The sequence below is a fragment of the Xenopus laevis genome, chromosome 2L (assembly GCF_017654675.1).
Source record: "Xenopus laevis strain J_2021 chromosome 2L, Xenopus_laevis_v10.1, whole genome shotgun sequence".
Lineage (NCBI taxonomy): Eukaryota > Metazoa > Chordata > Amphibia > Anura > Pipidae > Xenopus > Xenopus laevis.
Genome location: NC_054373.1, coordinates 109,048,499 through 109,073,156, shown reverse-complemented (window position 1 = coordinate 109,073,156; position 24,658 = coordinate 109,048,499). Strand labels below are relative to the sequence as shown.

At 37.7% G+C, this 24,658-nt stretch overlaps 1 protein-coding gene across 1 annotated transcript in view; it reads right to left on the bottom strand.

The window, feature by feature from the left end:
- Positions 1 to 4,983: 4,983 nt before the first annotated feature.
- cip2a.L (cellular inhibitor of PP2A L homeolog) overlaps positions 4,984 to 24,658 on the bottom strand; it is a 29,074-nt gene continuing 9,399 nt past the window's right edge. The window contains 15 exon segments of the mRNA NM_001094671.1: positions 4,984 to 6,217; positions 6,660 to 6,799; positions 7,080 to 7,162; positions 7,546 to 7,659; positions 8,054 to 8,250; positions 9,112 to 9,222; positions 9,309 to 9,383; positions 9,472 to 9,658; positions 16,145 to 16,263; positions 18,260 to 18,359; positions 18,559 to 18,694; positions 19,377 to 19,536; positions 19,651 to 19,878; positions 22,754 to 22,829; positions 23,561 to 23,706. Of these exon segments, the coding sequence (NP_001088140.1) occupies positions 6,047 to 6,217; positions 6,660 to 6,799; positions 7,080 to 7,162; positions 7,546 to 7,659; positions 8,054 to 8,250; positions 9,112 to 9,222; positions 9,309 to 9,383; positions 9,472 to 9,658; positions 16,145 to 16,263; positions 18,260 to 18,359; positions 18,559 to 18,694; positions 19,377 to 19,536; positions 19,651 to 19,878; positions 22,754 to 22,829; positions 23,561 to 23,706 (2,043 nt within the window). The 3' untranslated portion in view covers positions 4,984 to 6,046.

Below are 24,658 nucleotides of genomic sequence, written 5' to 3'. Positions count from 1 at the left end.
AATTTTGCTAGTTCACCTCTACCCATAGCATATAATATTCAGCATAATCCAAGTTCAATTACTCAATTAGTCACCCTCATGTTATAACTGATCATTATCCTTAATTGCACCAGTTCATATACTTCTTGGCGTGTCACTCTTCTCAGTCACTCTTTATTATGAAATGTTATCACATTGTTATGGTCAGTTACGCGGACAAGTGAAAAAATAATTAAATGCATGGGTAGGTTCATCAGTCTTTACCTTTCTTTTACTACCTTCTCCTTATCTTCCTTTACCTGGTTTCTGAGGGTAAACTAAAACTATAAATCATCAAATGGTATAATTTAAAAATATAGGTACAGATATGGGATCAGATATCCGGAAACCTGTTATCCAGAAAGCTCCAAATTACGGAAAGGCTCCCAAAGACTCAATTTTATCTAAATAATACATATATTTAGAAATTATTTCCTTTTTCTCTGTAATAAGACAGTAGCTTGTACTTGATGCCAACTAAGATATAATATTTTCTTATTGGAAGCAAGACCAGTTTATAGGGTTTAAGGTTTACATGATTTTATAGTAGATTTAAGGTATGAAGATCCAAATTACAGCAAGATCCGTTATCAGGAAAACCCCAGGTCCCGAGCATTAGAGATATCAGGTCCCGCACAGTCTGCATACCAAGTCCCATACCTATACTATATTTAAGTTTAGAACTAGATGGTTTTCATCTGGTCTGTCATACACATTATAAAGACAATGCTGAGGAAAGTCAATATCAGCAATAACTGGTTTGAATTACTTTGTAATCTCTTGAACTTGTAATTACAGTTAAAGTTAGGCACCCAATTTATTTCAGGTTTTTCTTTAGACGGTAGAAGTTGACTCCTGAGAATACTGGCGACTATGAATGTATTGATCCTCAATCCTCGGATTGTAGCCCATCAATTAAGTCTGCTTTAGAAAACCCTGAAACTAACCAGATGCCTCTACTAAATCCACAACTAAAACAACAATCCTCAACTAAAGACCCTAGAAAAATAGCCAGGGATCTACAAGGTAGACTTCACAAGGATGAGATGCTCAAAAGCATATTCCCAGACCCACCAATTCTACCATTTAGACAAACCCTATAAAAAACCTTATACAGGTATGGGACCTGTTATCCAGAATGCTCGGGACCTGGGGTTTTCCGGATAATGGATCTTTTTCCGTAATTTGGGTCTTCATGCCTTAAGCCTACTAGAAATTCATTTAAACATTAAATAAACCCAATAGGCTGGGTTTGCTTCCAATAAGGATTAATTATATCTTAGTTGGGATCAAGTACAAGCTACTGTTTTATTATTACAGAGAAAAAGGAAATCATTTGTAAAAATGTGGATTATTTGGATAAAATGGAGTCTATGGGAGGCAGCTATTCCATAATTCGGAGCTTCCTGATATCGGGTTTCCGGATAAGGGATCCTATACCTGTAACAAGAAGTGCCTTATCACAACCCACCAAAAATGGAACATAATCCTGTGTCAAAAAACAATGCAAAACCTGCCCACACATCCTGATCTCAGACAAAATACAGATTCTGGACACATTAGAGGAGGAGGACTGTATATAGGAGAAAAAGTCAAAGTCTGAGAGATAGAAATACACCCCCCCCCCTTCACCATAACCAATAACAAAAAAAATTGACAGACCAGTAGGAATCCATTTCATCCATTTGTATAATTAGATAACACCACAGCTTCATTATATTCAGCTTGAAAAAATAAAATCTTCTGAAAGCTTTCTATGATTATCTTAGTTTGCCAATAAAGGTATCACCTTTATACCACCATTTTGTTTTTTTATAACTTGTAAGAACACCTTAGTGAAGTTACTGTCATGGGAAATTTTTTTTTTCAAAATGAATGTTAATAGTGCTTCTCCAGCAGAATTCTGCACTGAAATCCATTTCTCAAAAGAGCAAACTGATTTTTTTATATTCAATTTTGAAATCTGACATGGGGCTAGACATATTGTCAATTTCCCAGCTGCCCAAAGTCATGTGACTTGTGCTCTGATAAACTTCAATCACTCTTTACTGCTGTACTGCAAGGTAACCAGATAACAGCTCCCTAACACAAGATAACAGCTGCTTGGTAGATCTAAGAACAGCACTCAATAGTAAAAACCCATGGTCCATTGAGACACATTCAGTTACATTGAGAAGGAAAAACAGCAGCCTGCCAGAAAGCATTTCTCTCCTAAAGTGCAGGCACAAGTCACATGACCAGGGGCAGCTGGGAAATGTCAGCCCCATGTCAGATTTCAAAATTGAATATAAAAAAAATCAGTTTGCTCTTTTGAGAAATGGATTTCAGCGCAGAAATCTGCTGGAGTAGCACAATTAACAGATTCATTTTGAAAAAATTTTTTTTTCCCCATGACAGTATCCCTTTAAGTTTGCAGTGACATGAATAGTCAATGCTAGAATGTGGTCATTTGGTAGAGGTACTGACAAGTATTCAGTAGCTTAAATGGACTCTAATGAGAGTATTAATGAACATTGCAGAAAAACATCACTGGTGATGTTGTTTGGAATATATGCAACAGCATGTATGCTTAAAGGAGAAGGAAAGCTACCAAGGCAGTTTATTACCAATAGATTAGCCACAACAGTGCAAGCTAGAATGGCATTTTTCTTCTTTAGAATGCTCTTCCAAACCTGAGTAAACAGCTCTAGACATGGTCTGTTTAGGATAGGAGCTACCATCTTAGCTTGCTGTGACATCACTTCCTGCCTTAGTCTCTCCTTGCTTGCTCTGAGCTCAGATTACAGAAGGGAGGGGGGAGAGGAGCAAACTGAGCATGCTCAAGCCCAAACCCTGGAGGTTTAATCTGAAAACAGGAAGTCTGATACAGAAGCCCATGTGTACACAAAAGAAGGAAAGTAATGTGGTGTTTCTTTTGACAGATGACTGAGCAGCATTACTTTGAGGATTTACTGGTGTATTTATATAGAGCTTTCTGATAAAGCTTACTTCGTTTTATCCGTTCTTTCTCCTTTAAACTATGTGTGCTTTGCTAAAACGGTCACAAGGTGGCAATGTGAATTTTGTTAATGGTGTTTTCAATGGCATATTAATGCACTCTGTTTTCGGTTTCCTCTTCCTTCTACCATATTGTTCTTGGTGTTCCACGCTGTTAAATGTGCTCTGTGTTATCCCTGAGTGATTCACAAGTAAATCTTCTGAAAAGTTGCTGTACCGAGTGTTCCCTGTGCGATCATCATAGAGACCACCTCTGCCAACAATGTTGCACATTAGATTTCAATAGTCAGAAAACAAAAGCAAATATCGGATTGGTTGCTATGAGCAACATTAAGCTGGCCATAGATGTTGAGATTTTTAAAAGATCAGATCCTGATCGTGAGACCACGATCTTCTCAGAACGATCGTACGAATTTACCATCAACTAAAAAGACCAATTTGCCAGGAAAACAAAGGGGAGCTGCCTGCTTGGCCCTGCAAACATAGATAGATTGCACTGGGACCGACAAAGATTTTTTGACCTGGCCGATCAATTTCCTGACAGATGTCGGCCGAAAAATCGTAAGATGCACGATCGTTCGAATACCACTAACCGCACGATAATTTCGAAGGATTGGTCGGGCTTCCCTAAAATCGGTCATTCGGCAAGAAGAATCGTTGCGTTTATGGGGAGCTTTACTGGTGATGTTGGTCTCCAAAGTTAATAAATATGCCCCTAAATGTCATAGTTGTCTGGTTTCTACCTAAAGATTACCAGACGAATATATAAAGTAGAACTTCAATTTTACATTTGTCCAGCAATTCACACTATGCATCTGCAAAACATTGTGTTATTGTGGGGAACTGGTTAGGTCAATGATGAGTTGCTTCAACTTATCATCCAAGATGAAGCAGTCATTTCTATACTTTTTTAAAGGAACTAGATGATGAGATGGATGAGAAGGTGCAGTAGGTCTGGTGGTTTTATACAGCATCATGGCTGAAGCGCTGGTTTACACTGACTATTCAATTCATGCAGCTATTAAGACTTGTTGCAGTTTATTGGGATAACAAATGGACTCCCTATAATTAACTGCAAAAAACGACTTGGGCATCTTTTTTTTTTAAAAAAAAAAAAAAGTGGAGGACTGTCATCTGGTTTAAAGACATACGTTCTAAAACTTTCGGGTATGCCCTACATTTAAAGAGAATTTTATTTTTCCGGTTTGTAAATCAGTAGGTCAGCAACTGTTTTGACCAGAGATTTTCTGCTGTACCTTTTTAAATAAACAAAGCACTTTTATTTAGAAAAAAAAAATAATTGATAGAGAAAGAGTGACAACTCAGGTTCAAATATGTTTCTCGTTGAATGGGGAAATACTCATAAGGTGGATATATCCATATTGCCAAAAACTCAATCCCAATGCAGAAGTCCGCTATCAAAGAGCAAAAGGAATATTTTGCAGGGAGCGTCCCCTGTAGGGCTCATTTTTCTATATGACCTTTAGCTGCAGTTTTAGCTTCCAGGTATCAAATTGGTTTAGGATCATCCAGGTATAAATTTACTGGATATAATTATATCCCTTTTAACTACAGTGCACATAATGGGACTAGACAACTCCTTAAATGGATTCACTCAGCATAACTGCAATCAGTCTTTAGTTTAGTTTTGCACATGTTTAAAATTGCGTTGCTCATTAGTGTCAAAAGTGTGCCTTGCTTACATGGATGGAGGCAGATAGGCCACCGGGGGGTAAACTAGGGGTCCAAATGCAGAGACAAGGGGTCTCTGGAACAATTTGTTCTCCAATAGCCACTAGAATTATGGATTATGATCTGTAGTCTGAACCTTTACTGCCCAGATCATAAATATTTGCCAATTAACTAGTTTAAGTCCTGCACCTAAATCATTCTGAAAGCACAGAAGCAATGTTAAAACATTACAATGGTGGAAAACTATGAAAAAAAAAAAATGAAAAAAGCAGCAAATACTTATTTACGTGTTTAATATATAAATATATATACACAAAAAGAGGGACTATTTTTTTTTTTTTTTTTAAATTAAGGCTAAATTTAAAGACAAAATACAGAGCCAAGATAATGCTCATTATTTCTACATTCAAGATTCTTGCTACGTAAACCCATGATGAGGCACATAAGAATGGAATTGTTTAAAAAATACTATGGACCTTGTTTATCAGGTTCAGATTGTGAATGAGCTAAAATACTAAAACTACAGTATTTTTACAAAAAGTGCATCTGAAAATATGGTTAAGAGGGAATACAATACAGATGGCCAGAAGATACATATACAAAGCTTAAAGTAACAGTAAACCAAAAAATTAAAGTGTTTTAAAGTAATGAAAATATCATGTAGTGTTGCGCTGTACTGGTAAAACTGATCTGTTTGCTTCAGAAACACTACTATTGTTTATATAACCAGACTGCTGAGTAACAATGGTGGCAATTGGGAAAAAAGGCTATATGGCACAGGTTAAAAAATGGATACCAGATTACACCATTATGTTCTGCATAGCTTATTTTCTGTGTAACCTGAGCCTATTCTCTTTTGAATAGCTGCCCCCATGGATACACAGCAGCTAACTTATATAAACAATAGTCGTGTTTCTGAAGCAAACAGCCCAGTTTTCCCAGTGCAGGGCAACACTGCATTATATTTGTATAATTTAAAACGCTTTAATTTTTTGATGTTACTGTTCCTATACTGAAAGCATGTCAATTGGAGGCATACAATTCATTGGATAAACGTGTTTTTTAAAATCAGCAAAAAAAGTCATTGTTCTTTGGAAATAATGTATACTTAGGATGACGTGACACCATACCTAAATAAGCATACTAAATACGGACACCTTTAATAAAATAGATAAAATCTGTTCTGTACACTAGTATTGTAATAAAAAAAAAGAAAAATGAATAATCTTAAGGGCACGGTCAGGTTTCTTGTTGTGTAATAGATTGTCCATAACGAAGTGTATGGAACAACACTTGCTAGATATGGCCAGGGCTGCTATATAAATTAAAGCATGTATTTCTAGAGACTGAGGTTCACATTCTCTGTGTTGAGTTTTCCACCACTCAGACTGTGTATCATAGCAATCATATGTGAATGCTTGTTTAGTTCTTCTTGCTGTAATTTCACGACTGCTTCCTTCTCCTCTAAACGTGCTTCCAGCTGAGTCTTCTGTACTTCTAAAGAAGAAGCCTATGGAACACATTTTGGGGGAAAGATTTACTGTAAATGACTGACCTTCTATATAGTATACATGCAACTAAGTGCAGATGCTACAATAGCACTGTAAAATTTAGAAATAGAATACTTGAAACAGTCAGTAACACAAGCAAATGGAAACTTGGTGCCACTGAAAGCACAACAAAATAAGAACGCTGTAGCTTAAATATTTGTTCTCCTTTCAGATACCTTCTGGACTCCTCCTGTACTAATTACTTATATTCACCTGTGCAGAACACATGAATAGTGGTACAGGAGATCCAGTGTTCTACTCCAGGGGGCGTGTACATGATCATGAGAAAGTGACCCTAAGCTTATATTAAAAGTCATCATTTTTTAACCAAGAATCAGGTCATTAATTTCTCTACATTTCATAATATTGAGAAACATCCATTTTAATTGTTCAAAGTCCTACCTTAATGCTCAATTCCTTCCGTGCCTGTTCAGTTTTACTTAGTTCTTTGCGAAGAATATCTATAGTTTCTTCCATATCTTCTTTCTCTTTTTGTTTTGTTTTTATCTTTTCCTCCAATAACTTTAGTTTTTGCTGCAAATCTAAGGAAACAGATTTAATTATACAAACATAGGCAGAATGCAAAAAACAGACTAAATGGCATCATCATATAAATAGTTAGGCATAGCCTCTCAAAGCCTTAAGAGAGGTATAGGTTTAGACTTTCCTGGCCTGGAACTGGGTGTGTAAGTAGAATAGTCTTTTATAGATAGTTTATTGTACATATTGCATCCCCTCTATTATGCAAAAAAAATATTTTGCATACTAAATGGTTACAGTAACGTCTACAGAATTCAACATTTTAATGGATAAATCACTTACTTGTTATTTTACCATCTCTGTCTTGCAGTTGCTTAGTTAAATCTTTATGTTGGTTCTCCACTTCATTAAATTGTGCAATAGTCCTGAAATATTAACAGTTTCTGCTTGGTTAGCTACATTTATTAGCGAATTTTACTGCAGAGAACATTTCTAATAAGAATACAGGCATTTAACAAGAGCTGTTATGCATGGAAATATCCACACTGCAGGGGATCTTTAATAATTATGTATCTCATCTAGAGCTTTATTTATTTATTTTTTGTTAGGTGTAAATATTCTATTAGTGTGCTCCCTCTGCTGCACCAAATTCTCATGGTTTGGCAATTGCACCTTTCAAATAGCCATGCTCAGTTTCTTAGATCATTGAAATTGGTCTGTGACCCACAACATGAAAGTTGTTTTTGACAGGAAAAAATAGGTTAGGCTGAGGAACCCACAAATGAAACAAAAAATAAAAAGGACTTACTGTTCATTCTGCACTTTTAGAGAATCATTCAGCTTTTTCATTGTTTCAGCTTGTTTAGTTAGCAGATTGTATGACGCTTGTAATTCTTTGTATTGTTTCTCACACAACTCATACCTACAAGGAAAAAACAGAATTGTCCTGATTTTATGTCCTGTACCTGAATTGCTATTACAGAGTTCTTCTAGCTCTGTAAGGGGTCATTGGCAAAATGTTAGGCCTTACTTGAACTAAAAAGTCTGACAACCACTGCTGAATCCATTCAGAGCCTGCAATTCGCTAAGCAGTGTCCATTTTTGATGCAGTGGTTGTAAAGTATAACAGTACAAGCCAAGTGGAAAAGAAGCAAAATAATAGAGCAGATTTATATTTATACGGTATATAGAAAGCATTTACAAGCTTGTTGCTCAGACAAAACACTTGATCTTACCATTATAACAAAATAGAGAAAGATTTCAGCAACTCTTTCTGAATGTTTCTTGCTTACATATATTTTCTGTAAAGTTCTTACTTGATAAGATGGTCAGCATAGGAGATCTTTAATTTTTCATGTTCATCAGCAACAGCTTGCAGTTTTTTGCTATGCTGGAACAGCTGCTCAATATCGCTCTTTGCTCTCTCGGATTCTATCTGCTGTGACTTCAAGAGTAAACTCAGCTCTTCATTCCTCCTTTCTGTGTCTTTTAACAGTGCAGCAAGCTTTCTAGCCTGCAATGTAAAAATACATAAATGGCCATAGAATAACATGGACATAAGATAAATTGTAATCTCACAACAGACACAACTAAGTAATGTGGTATTGCATAGAAATAGTCCATGCTATTTGTGGTACTAGGACTGGTTTAGCAGCTGCTTTCAACAACAAAAAACAGAATATGCATTCCCAGATGCTCCGATTATAAAGATAGTAAACTAATTATTTTAAATGACTTAAGGAGCAGGAGTGTTTTCTATCAGTATTTTAAAAAAAATCTGTTAAATTTAGCACCTATTTTAATGCTGAAATGCATATTTTGCAAAACTCCGGTAATTCCAGTTCAAAGAAAATGGCTGCCTGGTATCATCCAACAGAAAGTGAGACAGAGAGTATAAATGTAGTGACAGTTTAAAGGCGCCGCTCCACTGCAAACTTTCAACAGGCAAAGATGGAAGCAGCAAAACATGCAAGTACAACATTTATAAAAGCTTTTTTTTACAATTTGGGACACATTTTAATTTTTTGTACTTGGGGGTTTTGTTCTTGGTGATTCACCTTAAGCATGAACAACAATTTCTATGGTTGGCAATGGAAACTATGAACAAAGTGCCTGGAGAGCACAAGTGTTGTATCTATAGTGTTTTTATTGCAGGGATATCATGCACTACATTTTTCAGCCTTCCTCAGGAGCATATACAAATGACAACAGCAATTTAATATTTAAACCCTTCAACCTCACAATGCTACAATACCACCCATCATTGGTCTAAAGGTTTGGTTTTCTGTATAGAAAGCAATACGAACGTTTTAGGTTTATGTGCAGAATGACTTTAGAAGTGTTGATATATTCATCTGGACTGCATCATTGTTACCTCTGCTTCAGCTTGAGCTCTTTGGCATCGGTACTGAGCAATCAGCCTATCAGCTTGGGAAAGCGCCAGTGCTTTTGCTTCCAACAAATCTTGCAGTCTACTTTCTTTAGACTGTAAAAAGAACAGAATATAGGCATAAATATAAAACAATATTCTGGCACACGTATGCAGTTAATTCACCACAATTACATACTCACCGCTAGGGCAGACAGCTTTTGTTCATATACATCCATGATATCTGAAATTCTCACATCATTCGCTTGATCTTTTATCTTAAATAAGGATCAAAAGACAAAGAATTTTATTCTTGCCTGATATGGAGACAGAGATCTCCAAGAATGATAAATATGCTTAACTTACCTCCATTCCAGTCTGAAGCTTTAATATTAGATCTTGCATTTTTGTAGATGAATTATCAATACTCTGAATGTTTGAAGATTGTGGTGTTTTACAGTTATTGGAAGTAACTTGCACAGCAAATCTTTTTGGTGGACAATCTGTCTCTTGCTGTATGTATGCATTATTAGCAGCAATGCTCTCTCCAAGCCTGTATATGAGGAATTAAATTACAGAAATAATTAGCCAATTGGTTAAAAAAAAAGTCGAAAGAAGGTCCAGAAATCCAAAAATACATTTTATATACACTAAAAATATCTAATTTTGAGAAATTACAAAAAAAGTATTTAAAGGGACGTTATTTAAAAGCTGCAAAATATGGAAATGCCATTTTTCATGGAGTCCTGTTTGTATTTAAAATTTTTATTTTCAAATATCAGCAGGTAGCAATAAATGGCACATAGTCAAACTCAGAAACTGCAGGTACTGGACAATCCCCAGGCTGCAGTAATATCACGACACATAAGCACAAAACCGTTATTCCTGAGTAGTATAGCAAAGTAGCCCAAGTAGCTGACAAGAAAATTAAACAAAAAGAAAAGGAAAAGAAACAGAAAAAGGAGGAAAAGAAAGGAAATAAGCAAAAATAAACCAAGAACTGAATAAACAGTTGCCTATAACACTTGTGAGTACTGTCAATATCTCTGCACTAACTGGGACAGCATAGGACAAAGAAATTTAGGGATTCCCCGGAGTCAGAGTGGGAGGACATGCAAAAGCAATTAGGTTGAGGAAATATTTCGGTAAGATAACCAGGGGGACCAAATTTTGTGAAAAGACTTCTGCGAACCGTTCGTGTAGCTAGTCAATTTCTCAAGGATTAGGACGTTGTCCAGCCTCCTTTTAACCTCAGGAAAGTCCAGGATAGGAGACTTCCAAGCTGCAGCAATGACCTGCTTGGAGGCAGAGAAAATATGTGTTAATAATTTCCTGGTGAACTTGTTAGTCCTTGGGATTCTCTTATTGATCAATGCTTCCCCCGGGTCTTTTTTAAGCGAAAGTCCTGTCACATTTGTAATCATCGTGTATATTCGAATCCAGAATCGGACCGCCTTAGGGCATTCCCACCACACATGGAGAAACGAACCATGGCGGCCACAGTTCCGAAAGCACAGGGGGGAGCAAGCAGGGTACCACCTGGCCAATGTAGAGGGGACCAAATACCATTGGTGAAGAACCTTTTGGGAGGTTTCCTGAATGGAAATGTTCACGGAACAATGTATGTTGTCGTTAATGATATCAAGCCATTGGTCAGTCTCCATGCAGATACGCAAATCCTTTTCCCACAGTTGAATAAAACGGAGGTCCTTAAGAGGAACCAGATGAACCAAGTGGTCATAGAGCGCAGAAAGAGCCTTCTCCCGTGGGAGTATTTGTAAACACATTTTCTCAAACAAGGTGGGAGTAGGAAATTTTTTGTCAGGCCAGAGGGAAAGTATATAACTTCTGATTTGTAGGTATCGGAAATATTCAGACTGAGGGGCTTGGTAAGAGTCCTGCAACTGTTGCCATGACAGTAGTTGGCCGGTTTTGGTCAAAGCATGTATGCTGAGGAGGTTGTTCAGTTTCCACCACTGAAAAGACCCCGTCCCAGCCCCTGGTAAGAACTCCGTGTTGAGGCTAAAGCTGGCCACCGGTTTATGAGGGGAAAATAACTTGTGTGAAAGGGGAACAGACTTCCAAACTCTCAAGGAGTGTGAGACTACCGGACTGTAGCTGCCTCGCTGTGGGGGAGGAGTAGTCCACAGTAAGTTATGTAAAGATCCCATAGGGAGGGTATCCTGCTCAATAGTGGCCCAGATCGGATTGTCTGGGGAGTCATGCCAATGGAGCAACTGACCAACTTGGGCAGCAGTATAATATTTCCGCAGATCAGGGATACCCAACCCCCCTTTGGAGCGGTGTCTGGCAGCCGTTGAAAATTTTAACCGTGCCCTTTTACCGTCCCACACAAATTTATTCATATGCTTTTGTAGAGAGTTCAACATCCCCGTAGGGGGGGAGACCGGAAGGGTCCGAAATAGGTACAGTAGGTGAGGTAAAGCCGACATTTTGAGGGCATTGATCCTGCCCATCCAGGAAAGCTTGAGATTGCCCCATGACCGCAGTGAGCGTAATATCCTATAGAAAATTGCGTTATAATTAGCCCGTGAGAGCGAATCATAGTCCCGGTGTAATTCCACTCCAAGATATTTTAGCTTATGTGGCTGCCATTGGAGTTGGAAGTTAATTTCAAGTAGCTTTAGTAAACTGGGGGGAAGATTGATATTTAAGGCTTCTGTTTTGTTGGCATTCACCTTGAGTCCAGAGACTACCTCAAATGACTGCAGCAAATCGTACAGGAACGGGAGAGAAGTCATTGGTTTAGAAATGGAAAGCAAGATATCATCAGCATACAGTACACATTTATAATCAATATCACCCACTCTGACTCCGGAAATTCGGGGATGGGATCGAATCGAAATTGCAAGGGGTTCGATGGCGAGGGCAAACAGGAGGGGGGACAAAGGGCACCCCTGCCGTGTGCCCCGGCCTATCAAAAATTTAGAGGAGAGGAAGCCCATATGCTGAACTTGTGCCGTAGGAGTATCATAGAGAGCCAAAATTACATTGAGAAAGGGCTCGGGAAAGCCATACTGCGAAAGGGTTTTACGCAAATATAGCCATGAGACCGTGTCAAAAGCTTTCTCCAGATCTAACGAGAGAAGCATGGAGGGGATCGCAGTAGATTTAGCTATGTGTAGAAGATTAATTAATCTGCGGGTGTTATCAGTCACCTGTCGTTTCGGAATAAAGCCCGATTGGTCTTTGTGAATCAGCTGGCCTAGAAAAACATTCAATCTCGTAGCCATAATCTTTGCTAGTAATTTAATGTCTAGGTTCAAAACGGAGATGGGCCGAAAATTTTTGCAAACAGAGTGGTCTTTATCGGGTTTAGGAATTACTGCAATGTGCGAGGCCAGAGATTCGGGATGGAATTTGTGGAGGCCAAGTTGAATATCATTGAATAATTTAAGCAATCTTGGGATCAAAAGGGGGCCAAATGTCTTATAATATTTCCCGGTGAGACCATCTGGACCCGGGGATTTTTTTAATTTCAGCGCTTTAATTGCCTCCAGAATCTCCTGTGGATCAATTGGGGATATTAGGGACTCCTTCTGGGTGTGAGAGAGAGAGGGGATAGCCAGATTCTCCAAAAAAGAGTCTATAGTCGCTTCCTGCAAGGGTTGCGTTTGGTAAAGAGATTGGTAAAAGGAGCTAAATTCTTCAACTATTTTGACCGGGTTGGCCGTTAGCAGGCCCTTGCTATTTCTAATCTGGGTAAAAGGGGATTGTAGGAACTTATTGGACAACCTACGAGCTAGCATGGTATCAGCCTTGTTGGCCTTATGGAAAAATTTCTGCTTCACCCATTGCATTTTCCTGACATCCCGTTCAGTGAATAACAGGTTTATTTCTGTACGTATTAAGTCAACTTGTTTTCTAAGTGGGCCATCTTGAGGGGCAAGTTTGAGCAAGTCCTCTTTGGTTTGCAAAAGGAGGGAGAGGTCAGATAGTTTTTTGTTACGAGCCCTAGTCAGTCTCGCCTTCGTTTGTATAAATATGCCTCTAATGTAAGCCTTGTGGGCAGACCATAATGTGGGGCTGGAAACTTCAGAGGTGTCATTAAGTAGGAAATATTGTTTCAGTTCATTTTCTATGGTATCTTTTATCTGGGGGTCAGACAGCATACTGTCGTCCAGTCTCCAGCGATAGGTAGAGGGTCTATCCACTATATTGGAAAGATGTAAAGTAACTAGGGAGTGATCAGACCAAACGCAAGAACGGATATTGGACTGAGCGACTTGAGGCAGCAACTTCTGATCTAAGACAAACATATCAATCCTGGAATTTGAGTTATGGGGGGGGGAGAAATAAGTATAGTCCCTGAGTCGGGGATGGCATTCACGCCAAACATCAACCAGCCTATTCCGTTCTAACAGTTTAGCAAAGTAGTGCGGTTTCCTGGAGTTAGCAAAGTGTGAGGTAGCAGTAGTTAGTCTGTCATTAACGGGGTGAGCAACCTCATTAAAGTCCCCCCAAGCAAAATGGGACCGCTGCTGAATTCCTCTAAGAGGGGGAAAAATTTGTGATAGAAATTTTTCTGGTTATCATTGGGACCGTACACCACTGCTAACGTTACCAATGAATCTTGTATGTAACCATTAAGGATCAAATATCTCCCTTCTAGGTCAGCTTTAGCCGAGTCCAAACGGAAATTAACTCTATTATGGACACATATGGCAACCCCCCCATGTTTGGTCTCAGAAGAGGCAAGGTACACCCTGCGGTAAGCATGATGAAAGTATTTTGGAAAGGAGGATCTAGAGAAGTGGGTCTCCTGTAAAAAGAGCAGGTCCGCTTTCATTTGGTTATACTGTCTGAAAGCTTTAGACCGTTTCAGCGGGGAGTTAAATCCCTTTACATTATGAGATACACAAAATAATGCCATTTTCCTAGTAGGATAGCAGATAGAAAGTGCAGTAAAATATAGGTACTCAGTTCAAGAATATGAGATAGAACAATAACTGAAGAAACATCAACATAACTCTGTACAAAAGGCACTATAAGTAGGAGTGCCGACATAAGTAAACAGGACTCCCTGGCAAGCCAGGAAAGGTGACAAGTAGGCCTGTTTGTGGGGGGGGCACCGACCGGACGGTCCCAGCACGGTAGAATAAAGGATATATATTACCCATAACAGAAGTCACTCAAGTGTCCCGGGCAGGGCTGGCATTCCAGAGGGGTGCAATCGGGGGACCACCCGAGCCCTGAGGTGGGGATGGAGATGTCCGAGATGTGGGCGAGGGGTCTGCTAAATGCAGGCGATGGAGAAGCTGCATGCCGTCTTGTGGGTTGGTGACGGTGTGCTGCCGATTTTGAAATGTAAAAGTCAACTTAAACGGGTAACCCCATCTGTACCTGATCCGTTGAGTAAGCAGAAGGGCGGTAACAGGTTTCATCGATTTCCTCCGCTGGATCGTGGCAGCAGCTAAATCAGCGTAGATAGAATATTTGTGGCCTTTGTATTCCAATTGCGCAGCGGCTCTGGAAGCCATCATGACCGCTTCCTTGGAGGTAAAATAATGCATCCTGGCGATGACATCTTTGGGTGGGGCCCCCTGTTGTCGGGGTCCTAGGGCTCTATGAACCCTATCCAGGATGAGGTGGTCTGGGGAAACATCGGGGAGAAGTTCCGTAAGGAGCAGTGGAATTTCAAGGTGCAGGTCCTGGACCGTGTCTGGGAGGCCTCTGATCCTAATATTATTCCTCCGAGACCGATTTTCAGAGTCCTCCATCTGGTCTTGGAGGTCCCGCAGCTGTTGTTGGAGCTTGGCAATCTGTAAATCGTGGGAATTGACCGTGAGCAGGACCTCATCAACCTTGTCCTCCACTGCCGCCGTTCTATTACCAAGATCGCGCAGTTCCTGCGTCACGTGGTCAGTGATCTTGGTGGCGACCGCCGATAACTCGGTGTGCAAAAGCTGCTTAAACCTGGAAATTAAGACTGCATCACCAGAGTAAGTTGCGGAAGTCTCCGGTTCCGATTCCACGTGGTCCGATTCCCAGTCTGCCCGAGGAGAGGCCCGAGGAGTGGTAGGGGAATCGTCGGCCATTTTGGATGCCGTACCCGCCCGCTGTCTCGGCGTCTGTTGGAGCGAATCTTTGCTCACAGGAGCCGGTTTTTTCGATTTACCGCCTCGAGTCATAGTCAGGGAAGCCTAGCGGAAAATAATAGCCAAAATCAGCGGGTAAAATGCTCAACTTCTTGCTATAAGGGACCGTCGGCTACGGAGCACTGGAAATCTGCGTCTCCTTAGGTCAACGTCATGGCCACGCCCCCCATGGAGTCCTGTTTAAAGAAAAACTATACCCCCAGAATGAATACTTAACCAGCAGTTTATATCATATTAAGTAACCTATTAAAGAAACTTACCAAACTCTAATAAAAATATCAGTAAATATTGCCCTTTTCCAACTGTTCCCTTGACCTGACAATTTGTGATGGTCTGTGTGCTCCCTCAGAGATCACCTGACCAGAAATACTGCAGCTCTGTGACAGGAAGAAGTATTTGAGCAAAAGACAGAACTTTGTCTATCAGTTGGCTCATGCACCCTAAAACTTATTTGTGCCCCTGGATTGTTTGTGTGCACTCTGAACAATATGATCCCAGGGGACGGCCCTTAGTTCTTAAAATAGTAATTTTTTATTTAGGATTATCCAATGGCACTTACTACGAAAACATTTTTTAGGTCAATTTTTTATGGATATGAAGCAGGTTTTACACATGAGCTGTTTGATATAATGTCATAAAGACCTACTTTGTTCTGAGGTATAGTTTTCCTTTAAGAAAAGGATTCTTAACTTTTACTGATTTTATGACCTATTAACACACAAAATTCTATGCTGTTGCTAAAACAATCCAATTTTGTGGTCCTATGAAAGGGTGTACCAAGCTAGAGAAACCTTTCTATTCAGAGAAGCCAAGTTTCCATGCATTCCATATAAAAGAACCAATACCTGTACTGCATTTCAAGACACTCATCATATATAATCAACCTATACATATAATTTTAAAAGAAAGAGTTCCCTTACACTAGGGAAGGAAAGCCAGGCAAAGGTGCAGCTTCAAACAATATTCTAAGTCCTGCATGCACTCTCTCTCTGTTTTTGGATGTTAATGCAAATGATAATGGTGTGATCAAGCGATGATCCTGCAAAAAACAAACAATTTATAGAAAATGAAAGTATGAAATGCTGGGTGCATAAGAAAAAATGTAAAACATTAAACACTTAAGACCACAAAAAAAATATAGTTCATATCCCGCTGCTTAATTATACCCCTGAATTTTGGTCCACTACAGGTTCAAGGGAATAGTCAGAAAATGGCAATAAATATGTGTTTGAATTCTATTCCTTAATTAGTGCACCAAGTAGGAACTGGTCATTTTATAAGCCTTTATTGTGCTTAAAAGTTTACAAGTTTTTCTCAAAAATTATGATGTTTTTTGTATTGAGATCAAATTTTACGACGCACAGAAGACTTCAAGAAGACTTTAAGACAAAAATGTATATTTAGCTGTATGGAAAAAAATTGGATTTGGTACACCTTTTATATACACACACTTTTCACAGTGCTAAAGCTTAGTAAAAGACTGCTGTTTATTAAAAAACAGTCATTTAGTCAAGTAAAACAGGGTCCAACATACAATATCTGTTCTTTGGTTTTTGCAAACAAAAACATTTCACTACTTTTGCAAATATCCACGGTTTCTTTATCCAATCAACTAGGGTGGCAGCATCTTCACGTGATTAAAACAGGGTTCTACCTTTGTATAATGGCCAAGGAACAATTAAGATTCCATTTAAGATTACACTTGCATGAACGTAAATGTTACGGATAAAAAGGGTATAATTGTAACACTTACATACTTGCAATCAGTGTGTGGTTATGGGTAGAAGAAATCATTCTGTGCACTAGTATTTTAACCTTAAGGAGCCTATTTATTAAACCTTTTTTTCTGGTAGAGTTTTTATGAGGAAAACAAATTTTTCATGGAAAAATAAAAAACTAACATTTTGAGATTATATACCCCAAAGCTGCTAAAAAAATCCAAAAAATACTCCATTTCAAACCTGTCAAGGTCATGTAGAAGTCATGCCAGATGCCCCTGATATTGTTTCTTAACACTGTGATCTGCGCTGCATAAGTAAATAAAGTCGGGGTTTTCGTCAGATAATCCAAAAATAATTTTTGAGTTTTCGGGGTGTCAATCGCACAATACATATGGACTTGCATTTTTTTTCATAGCATTTTTTCGGTCTTACTTTTTCGAGCAAAATTCTTGATTAAAGAGTTAAATTAGTGGAAGAGAGTTTGGTTGACTTTGTTTTAAGAACATTTTTTGATTAATACGAGTTTAATTAATAGGCCCCTAAATGTCAGAGACCAGGAGTAGTTACTTGCTTTTCTAAATATAATAAAAAATAATAATACAAGTATGGGACCCGTTATCCAGAATGCTCAAAACCTGGGGCTTTCAGGATAATGGATCTTTCTGTAATTTGGATCTTCATACCTTAAGTCTACTAGAAAATCATGTAAACATTAAATAAATCCAATAGGTTGATTTTGCTTACAATAAGGATTATTAGGGATCAAGCTACTGTTTTATTATTACAGAGAAAAAGAAGATCATTTTAAAAATGTTGGATTATTTGGATAAAATGGAGTCTATGGGAGACATTCCATAATTTGGAGCTTTCTGGATAACGTGTTTCCGAATAATGGGTCCCATACCTGTAGTAAAGATTGATAAATCATGTAGGTTTTCTAGGCATCAAACTGACAGAATTTAAGACGTTGTCCAATTGGCCCTTTGATTTAATAGGCCAATTTGATAAATATTATTCAGTATCAACATTTAGCATTTCTTATAACAAGCCAGCCAAAAGAAATATTGGTCTAAAGTTGAATCCAGTCAAAGGCTATGAGCAATGGTCACATTTTTTAAATTAACTTTTGGTTTATTCAATAGTTATTAGTGAATATTTAAGAAAAATTCTCAAGGAATCAATGACATTATTGAATTCATATTGAAGCATTAGTTAATTGAAAGTTTTAGATACTGTATATTTAGTCATATTACAAAAATGAAGTAGATAGTTAAAATATCTGTAGACTCTCTTCAAGCGCCACAAAAAATTTACCTGCAAGATTTTGTAGAATGCAGCTTCCATATTTGTCACCAGCTGCTTTATTCTGCTCATGAGATCCAATGATTTCAAAATGACATCTGTGGAAGTTTTGCTTAAAACAAAGATCAAATAGACATCAACTTTTTTCTTAACTTCTGTCCAAAATTGTACACAAACCAATAATGAATTTACAAATTAAATTTAAAAAGAATTGGTACGTTATGCATTTAACATGTATGTGCTTAATGCAATTTGATTTAATTTGAGGGAATGCCTAAAAATTTTTTAAAAAGTAAAGAGAGCATACTTACAAAAATTCTGAATCTACCATTTTTGTGCTAGTATCCACACCACTGCATGAAAACTGATAATCCACCATGGAGACAAAACGGTTCACAGCAAGTATTCGTGTAACGCGGAACTTTAATACATCCTCTCCGCAAAGAAGTGAATTTCAGTTAAGAATAACAGCAGAATATATGGATGCTACTAGAAACCCTACATTTATAAATCATTTAAATAAGAAATGTTACGGCATTCTAGAAAAAAAAATTACTATTTGCACAGTGATATTTCTGTAATTTGGATCTTTATACCTGAAGTCTACTAGAAAACCACATAAACATTAAACTCAATAGGCTGGTTTTGCTTCCAATAAGTATTCATTATAGCTTAGTTTGGATCAAGTACAAGGTACTGTTTTAGTACTACAGAGAAAAATGGAATCATTTTAAAAAAAAATTGGATTATTTGGATAAAATGGAGTCTATGGGAGACAGCCTTTCCGTTATTCGGTGCTTTATGGATAATGGGTTTCCGGATAACAGGTTTCCAAATAACGGATCCCATAACTGTATTAGAAAGCAATTTGATGGATGCAACGGGCAACTACTACAGGTAACTGTTATATCTGGCCATTTGTTATTAATAATTACAATATATTAGGCTGGGTTGGAGAACATTTGCACAATTCCCAAATAGATATGAAATTCATAATTTAATACTTTTAAATATTAAAAATGATTTCCCTACATACATCAGTTGGGGTTGAAAGACATGTCTATTAAATATAACTTCACATCTTTAACTTCATAAAGAACTCCCCAATTTAGAACTCCGAGAAGGATATTTATCAAGACATCCAAAGCTTTTGCTACCCTTTCACACCTCTTCTTTGCCAGTGCTTCATCCAGTTCATGATCAGGAATCTGAAGCTGCTCAAGAATGACAGGCAGAAGTAGATCTACAAAGCGCTCAGCTGACTGGCAGCTACCAGCATCAATGGCATCCTGAATCAAAACAGGTTTCAGAACTAAAGTTGAAATGTGATGTATTAAGTACTTTAAAATGAATTCTGAAAAAAAAAAATACTATGAAATGTACAAATACACCAAGAGACGTACCTCAAACACTTCTTTAAATAGCTCTAGTGCCAACAGTGCACAATTCTGAGGTGCTTCGAGGGACTGGCTTGACCAATGAACAAGGGACACGGCTGGTTCTGAAGATTTAATGCCAGGACCAAGTCTTCCACTGCCTGCTCCAGGTTTACCAGCTTGGTCAAATACGGCTTGTCGTAGAATGCAACGCAAACTAGTCACGGAGCAAAACGCAAGCAAGAGTTCCAGTACCTAAAACATGAAAAAGACACCGTGAATAGAAATAAAATGTAACTCGTGACAACCACACATCACTATTTATAAAGAAAGAATTGTTCAGTGTACCTTCCTAAAAAAGCAATACGTTTTCCGAACGAAAGAGGTGTGATTACCAAAATAATGTGTTATAGAAATGAAAAGAAGTAAAACCCCTCTCTATTCAATTGACCACCAATTAAAGAAAATTCAAATATTAGTGCAGCAGTGTCAGAGTTTATTAACAGTTTCGTTAACGGTTACTAACCCAGTGTTGCTTCAATTATTGGGCAGCCATTGCTGGGTTACCCAATAAAGTGCTATGTGCTAGGTGCTAATAATTCATTAGCAATTAAAAATCATGTAACAGGATTAATTAATATTGTGCTATAAAGTGCTAGTGCTTCAAATGAAATTAAGAAGTTAACTTAAATAACCAGGATTAAATTGACCCAGGTGAGATTAAAGTTAATTCATTATTATATATCACACATTAAAATCCATTCATTATAGAAGATTGTAAATAACTGATTAACTGTTAAAAAGTAAACTTTACTAAATTCATTAAAATTGCTGCAAATCAATTAAGGTAATCTTTGAAGACTGCATAAAAATTGGTGAGTAATAATTAATCCATACACCCCCGTTAAAGTTAATACAAGTCTGCTGTGTGGATCTGCCTGTTGGTGCAAACCCAAATGTGCATAACATCCACACAACACCATTCCCCAGCTTCCAATATAAAAATTGCCTTTGGAAGATGTGGCCAGGATCTAATTAAACAAGTTACCCAAAAGATAAAGCAAACCCTTTTCTAGAGCTATTTAGTACATAATGCCAATGTTCAGCATCTTTTGTTAACGAGAGAGAGAGAGAGAGAGAGAGAGAGAGAGAGAGAGAGAGAGAGAGAGAGAGAGAGAGAGAGAGAGAGAGAGAGAGAGAGAGAGAGAGAGAGATATATATATATAAAGCAAAAACAGACCGCACTCCAAGGACTTTTCAAATGTGAAAAAACTTGTATTTTATTTTCGACGTTTCGGCGCCATAACTCGGGCCTTATGGCATTGGCCATATGATGTTCACCATTATGGCATTGCACTAAATAATACCCATGTCACACAATAACTTATTCACTTGAAGGCATATATCACGAATGTTTAATTTTGCTATGTTAAATGATACAAGTGGGATTACACAGTATTAGCCACACCCACTAATGACGTCATACAAGTTGGTTTTTTTAAATTGTGTGTATAGATGTGTAGAGTTCACCTTCCTGAGGACGGCCCGAGTTATGGCGTCGAAACGTAGAAAATAAAATACAAGTTTTTTCACATTTGAAAAGTCCTTGGAGTGCGGTCTGTTTTTGATACTTTGAATGATTATTTTGACCAGCACCTAGGCAATGTGTTAGGCAGTTGTGAGTGTGAGTGTGTGTGTGTGTGTGTGTGTGTGTGTGTGTGTGTGTGTGTGTGTGTGTATATATATATATATTTTTTTTTATTTCATACATATTCATGCATGAGAAAATACTACAAAATAAAAAAACATTTTTAAAAACAAGTGTAAGTCATTGTAGAATCAAAGCAGATTTAAAGTGCAGACTAAGTAAACGCGTATAGAACTGTCAAAGGTAACAGTGTCTTGGAGAACTCTAGAGAGAAGGTACATATCTCCCAGAATGCTCAATGTAGAGAGAAATACAGATGCTGTGAACAATCTGCAGTTAATTAGCACTGCTGGTGTGGGAGTGATGAGAAGATGGAAGCTCTCTGCCTAAAGCAGGAAGGGATTTAGTGTGAGGTAACTAAAGGAGGTCGGTGAAAAGGAATGATAAACTCCTGAGACAAGTCTCTGGGAGACTGAACTATGGACTAACTGCCTAAGCGTTGCTGAAAAGAGCAAGACATCTGCGGCCAATGGGCCAGTTAAAAAGGCTGTTCTGATTAATAAGCACAACTTGTTTGTTAATTCTGTTACAAGTTATTACTCTTTGGAAACCTCCATTGTGAAATAAACATACGGATTTCTGTTAAAGTTGCCAGGAACTTTCTACATGGTCAAGTTATTGTTGGGACTACTATTTGAGTGAATACCCACAACTTGCATTAGCCTGTTATCTCATGAACTGCTGAGCCAACTTTGTTTTCAAGTTAGGACTGTCCCTAAAGGTGATATAAAGTCAAATGGAAATTCAAAGTGCTCTATTCAGCACTTTCGTAATTTTCATCATTTTCTATTTTGACACGTTTAAAAGCTATTTGTACATTTTCTACATCTAAACAGGGACTTTTCCACTCAACAGCTTTCTCTGAGAGAAAGAACAGAGCTTTTGGTCCTAGGATTATGTGAATATGCAGGCACTAGGATATTCCACTGTAAGATTCCTATCAAATTCACACACTATTGGTTATTTTATTAGAAATAGGAAACAAGAGTACCCAGAGGAAACATACAAACTCCCTATTTTTAGCACGCATCACATTTATGCCTGCATTTTGTTCTTCATACAGCACAACCATCACAGTTCCAAGTCACAAACACATAATTTTGCCAGGATTGGAACAATCACAGAAAAAAATGAAACGCATGCTCTTCTGAACTCTACCTTTTACACAGGTTGCTGGACACCAGCTCTCTGACTCTCACTTGCAAAACAAGAGAAGGAGCATCATCTCCCTTCTCAAACTCTACAAGTCCAGGGAAGAGCCCGAAGGTGCGTGTCCAGCAACTTTACAGGTACACAGTAGTTAACTGGCCAAGTTCAAAATGTAACCCTTTGTGTACCAGTAACTCTTTGCAGCTGTCACTAACAATATTCTATAAATGTTCTTGATGCACAGTAAATAAATGAAAATATCAAAGAAAATACCTTGGAAGCAGAATCAGCATCTTTACCATGGAGAAGGCCTAACACTTGATGCAGACAAGAATTGAAATGTTCATATCTGCAAAAAAAAGTTGTTTGGAGTCCTTTGAGATAAATGATCTAGTGGTTTTCTACATGTTAAGGAAAACATGGAAATATAGTAATTTCATTACAATGAAAAATGTAACTTAGGTTATTATAAACCAGAAAAAAGTGGTTTTACTAATTTGGTGATCAGGTGAAACAGAAATGGGGTCAATATTTATCACCTAAAATATGATTCTACATTTTGGGTTCAAGACCCTTTTTTTGGCCTAGATGGGCTTCCTTAACTAGGCTGCATCTATGCAAGCAACTGTCACTCGCCTACACATTCAGGAATATTGAAGCATTTGCCCTAATAGTAGACCATATCTGGTCATCAGGCTTGGTAATTAACTGCTGGTATCTTCAGTGAGTAGGAGTGTGACTAGCCTAACAGTTTGGGAACAATTGGCCTAAGTGAATCTAATAAAAATTGTGAAAATCAGGTGAAATCAGTGTTCAGTGCCATTTATATTCATTTCTGTCTGGCTCTCCTGCAGTCAACACACAGCAGGGAGGTCAATCCAGCTAGTTTTTAAGAAAATTGAACTTCATCAGAAGAGAGAGAGCTAGTGCTCATATCATAAACAGTTGATCAGTCAATATATGTCATAAAAGTAGCCACTTTACATCATTCTACATTGCATAATTCATACTTCAGGGGGGAACATATTTTATTTTACATTCATATTAGCAGAGAAAATGAACTTTTGAGAAACCTCTTACCTCGTGAGATAATCGGCAATTTTGGGGTTTTTTAAAAGGTCCATAAGAAGATCTACAGTATACTTTCTTGTTAAAGTTCCATCCCCGTTTACAAGAATATTAAATATTAATTGGAAAGTTTGATGTATATTTCTGGAATGGAAAAGCTAAAAAAAGGTGCATTTAAACACTGTTAATAAAGCAATTTTTAGTGCAATACAAACATTACATAAGTGCCGTGTCATATACATATACATATACATATATAAATAAAATACGACATCCTAATAAATTAGTGATATCATCAATAACAATGGAAGCTTAGGGATATCATTACTGTCACACAGCTCTCTGAAACTTGTGTATTATAATAAAGTACCACCTGTTGCAAAATATTCAAAGTCACCTCGGAGTTCCATGACCTGTCTAAAAGTACTGTGTTGAAATAAGAAAGTACATGTCAACCCTCAAAAACACGTTTTGCCTAATAAAAGTAAACATAATTCAAAGCAACTTAGCAATATACATTCATTACAAGTTTTCTATGCTTTTAAGTTACTGTATTTATATTGAAAGTAGTTTCTATTCTCTGCCCAGATGGCTCTGGCTTTTGAAACAATGTAACACAAACCAATGGATTAAGAGACCTGTCTAGCTGGAGTAGACTGGTTTTTGCAACATTGTTTAAAAATTAACAACCAGGAGTAAAGCAAATGCTGCTTTCAATAGCCATTACATTTACAAGTTTTTAAAACACTAACGATTTTTATTAAACTCATAAGGGAAAGTTGCATATAATGGTTTTCTTTTATTAGACAAAAATTTTTTTTTTCTGTTTCTGTAAAATAGTAATTCTACTTTTACAAGCAATGAATGGTATTCATTCAATAGAGGATGTGTTGTTCATTGTGTCCATTTAATGAAAAAGTTTTTAAAAAATGAATAAAAGGAAACAGGCATTTTTGTTTTTCCTACTAATATTCCAAATGCGGAGACACAATAAGATGCAGCATTAAAAGTGGTGTGATGAAGGCATAAAATGGGCAAATAATCAACTACAGACCTCTTAAGATTAGATTACTAGAGCATGTGCAAGGCAAATGTGAAGAGCCGCTTGAC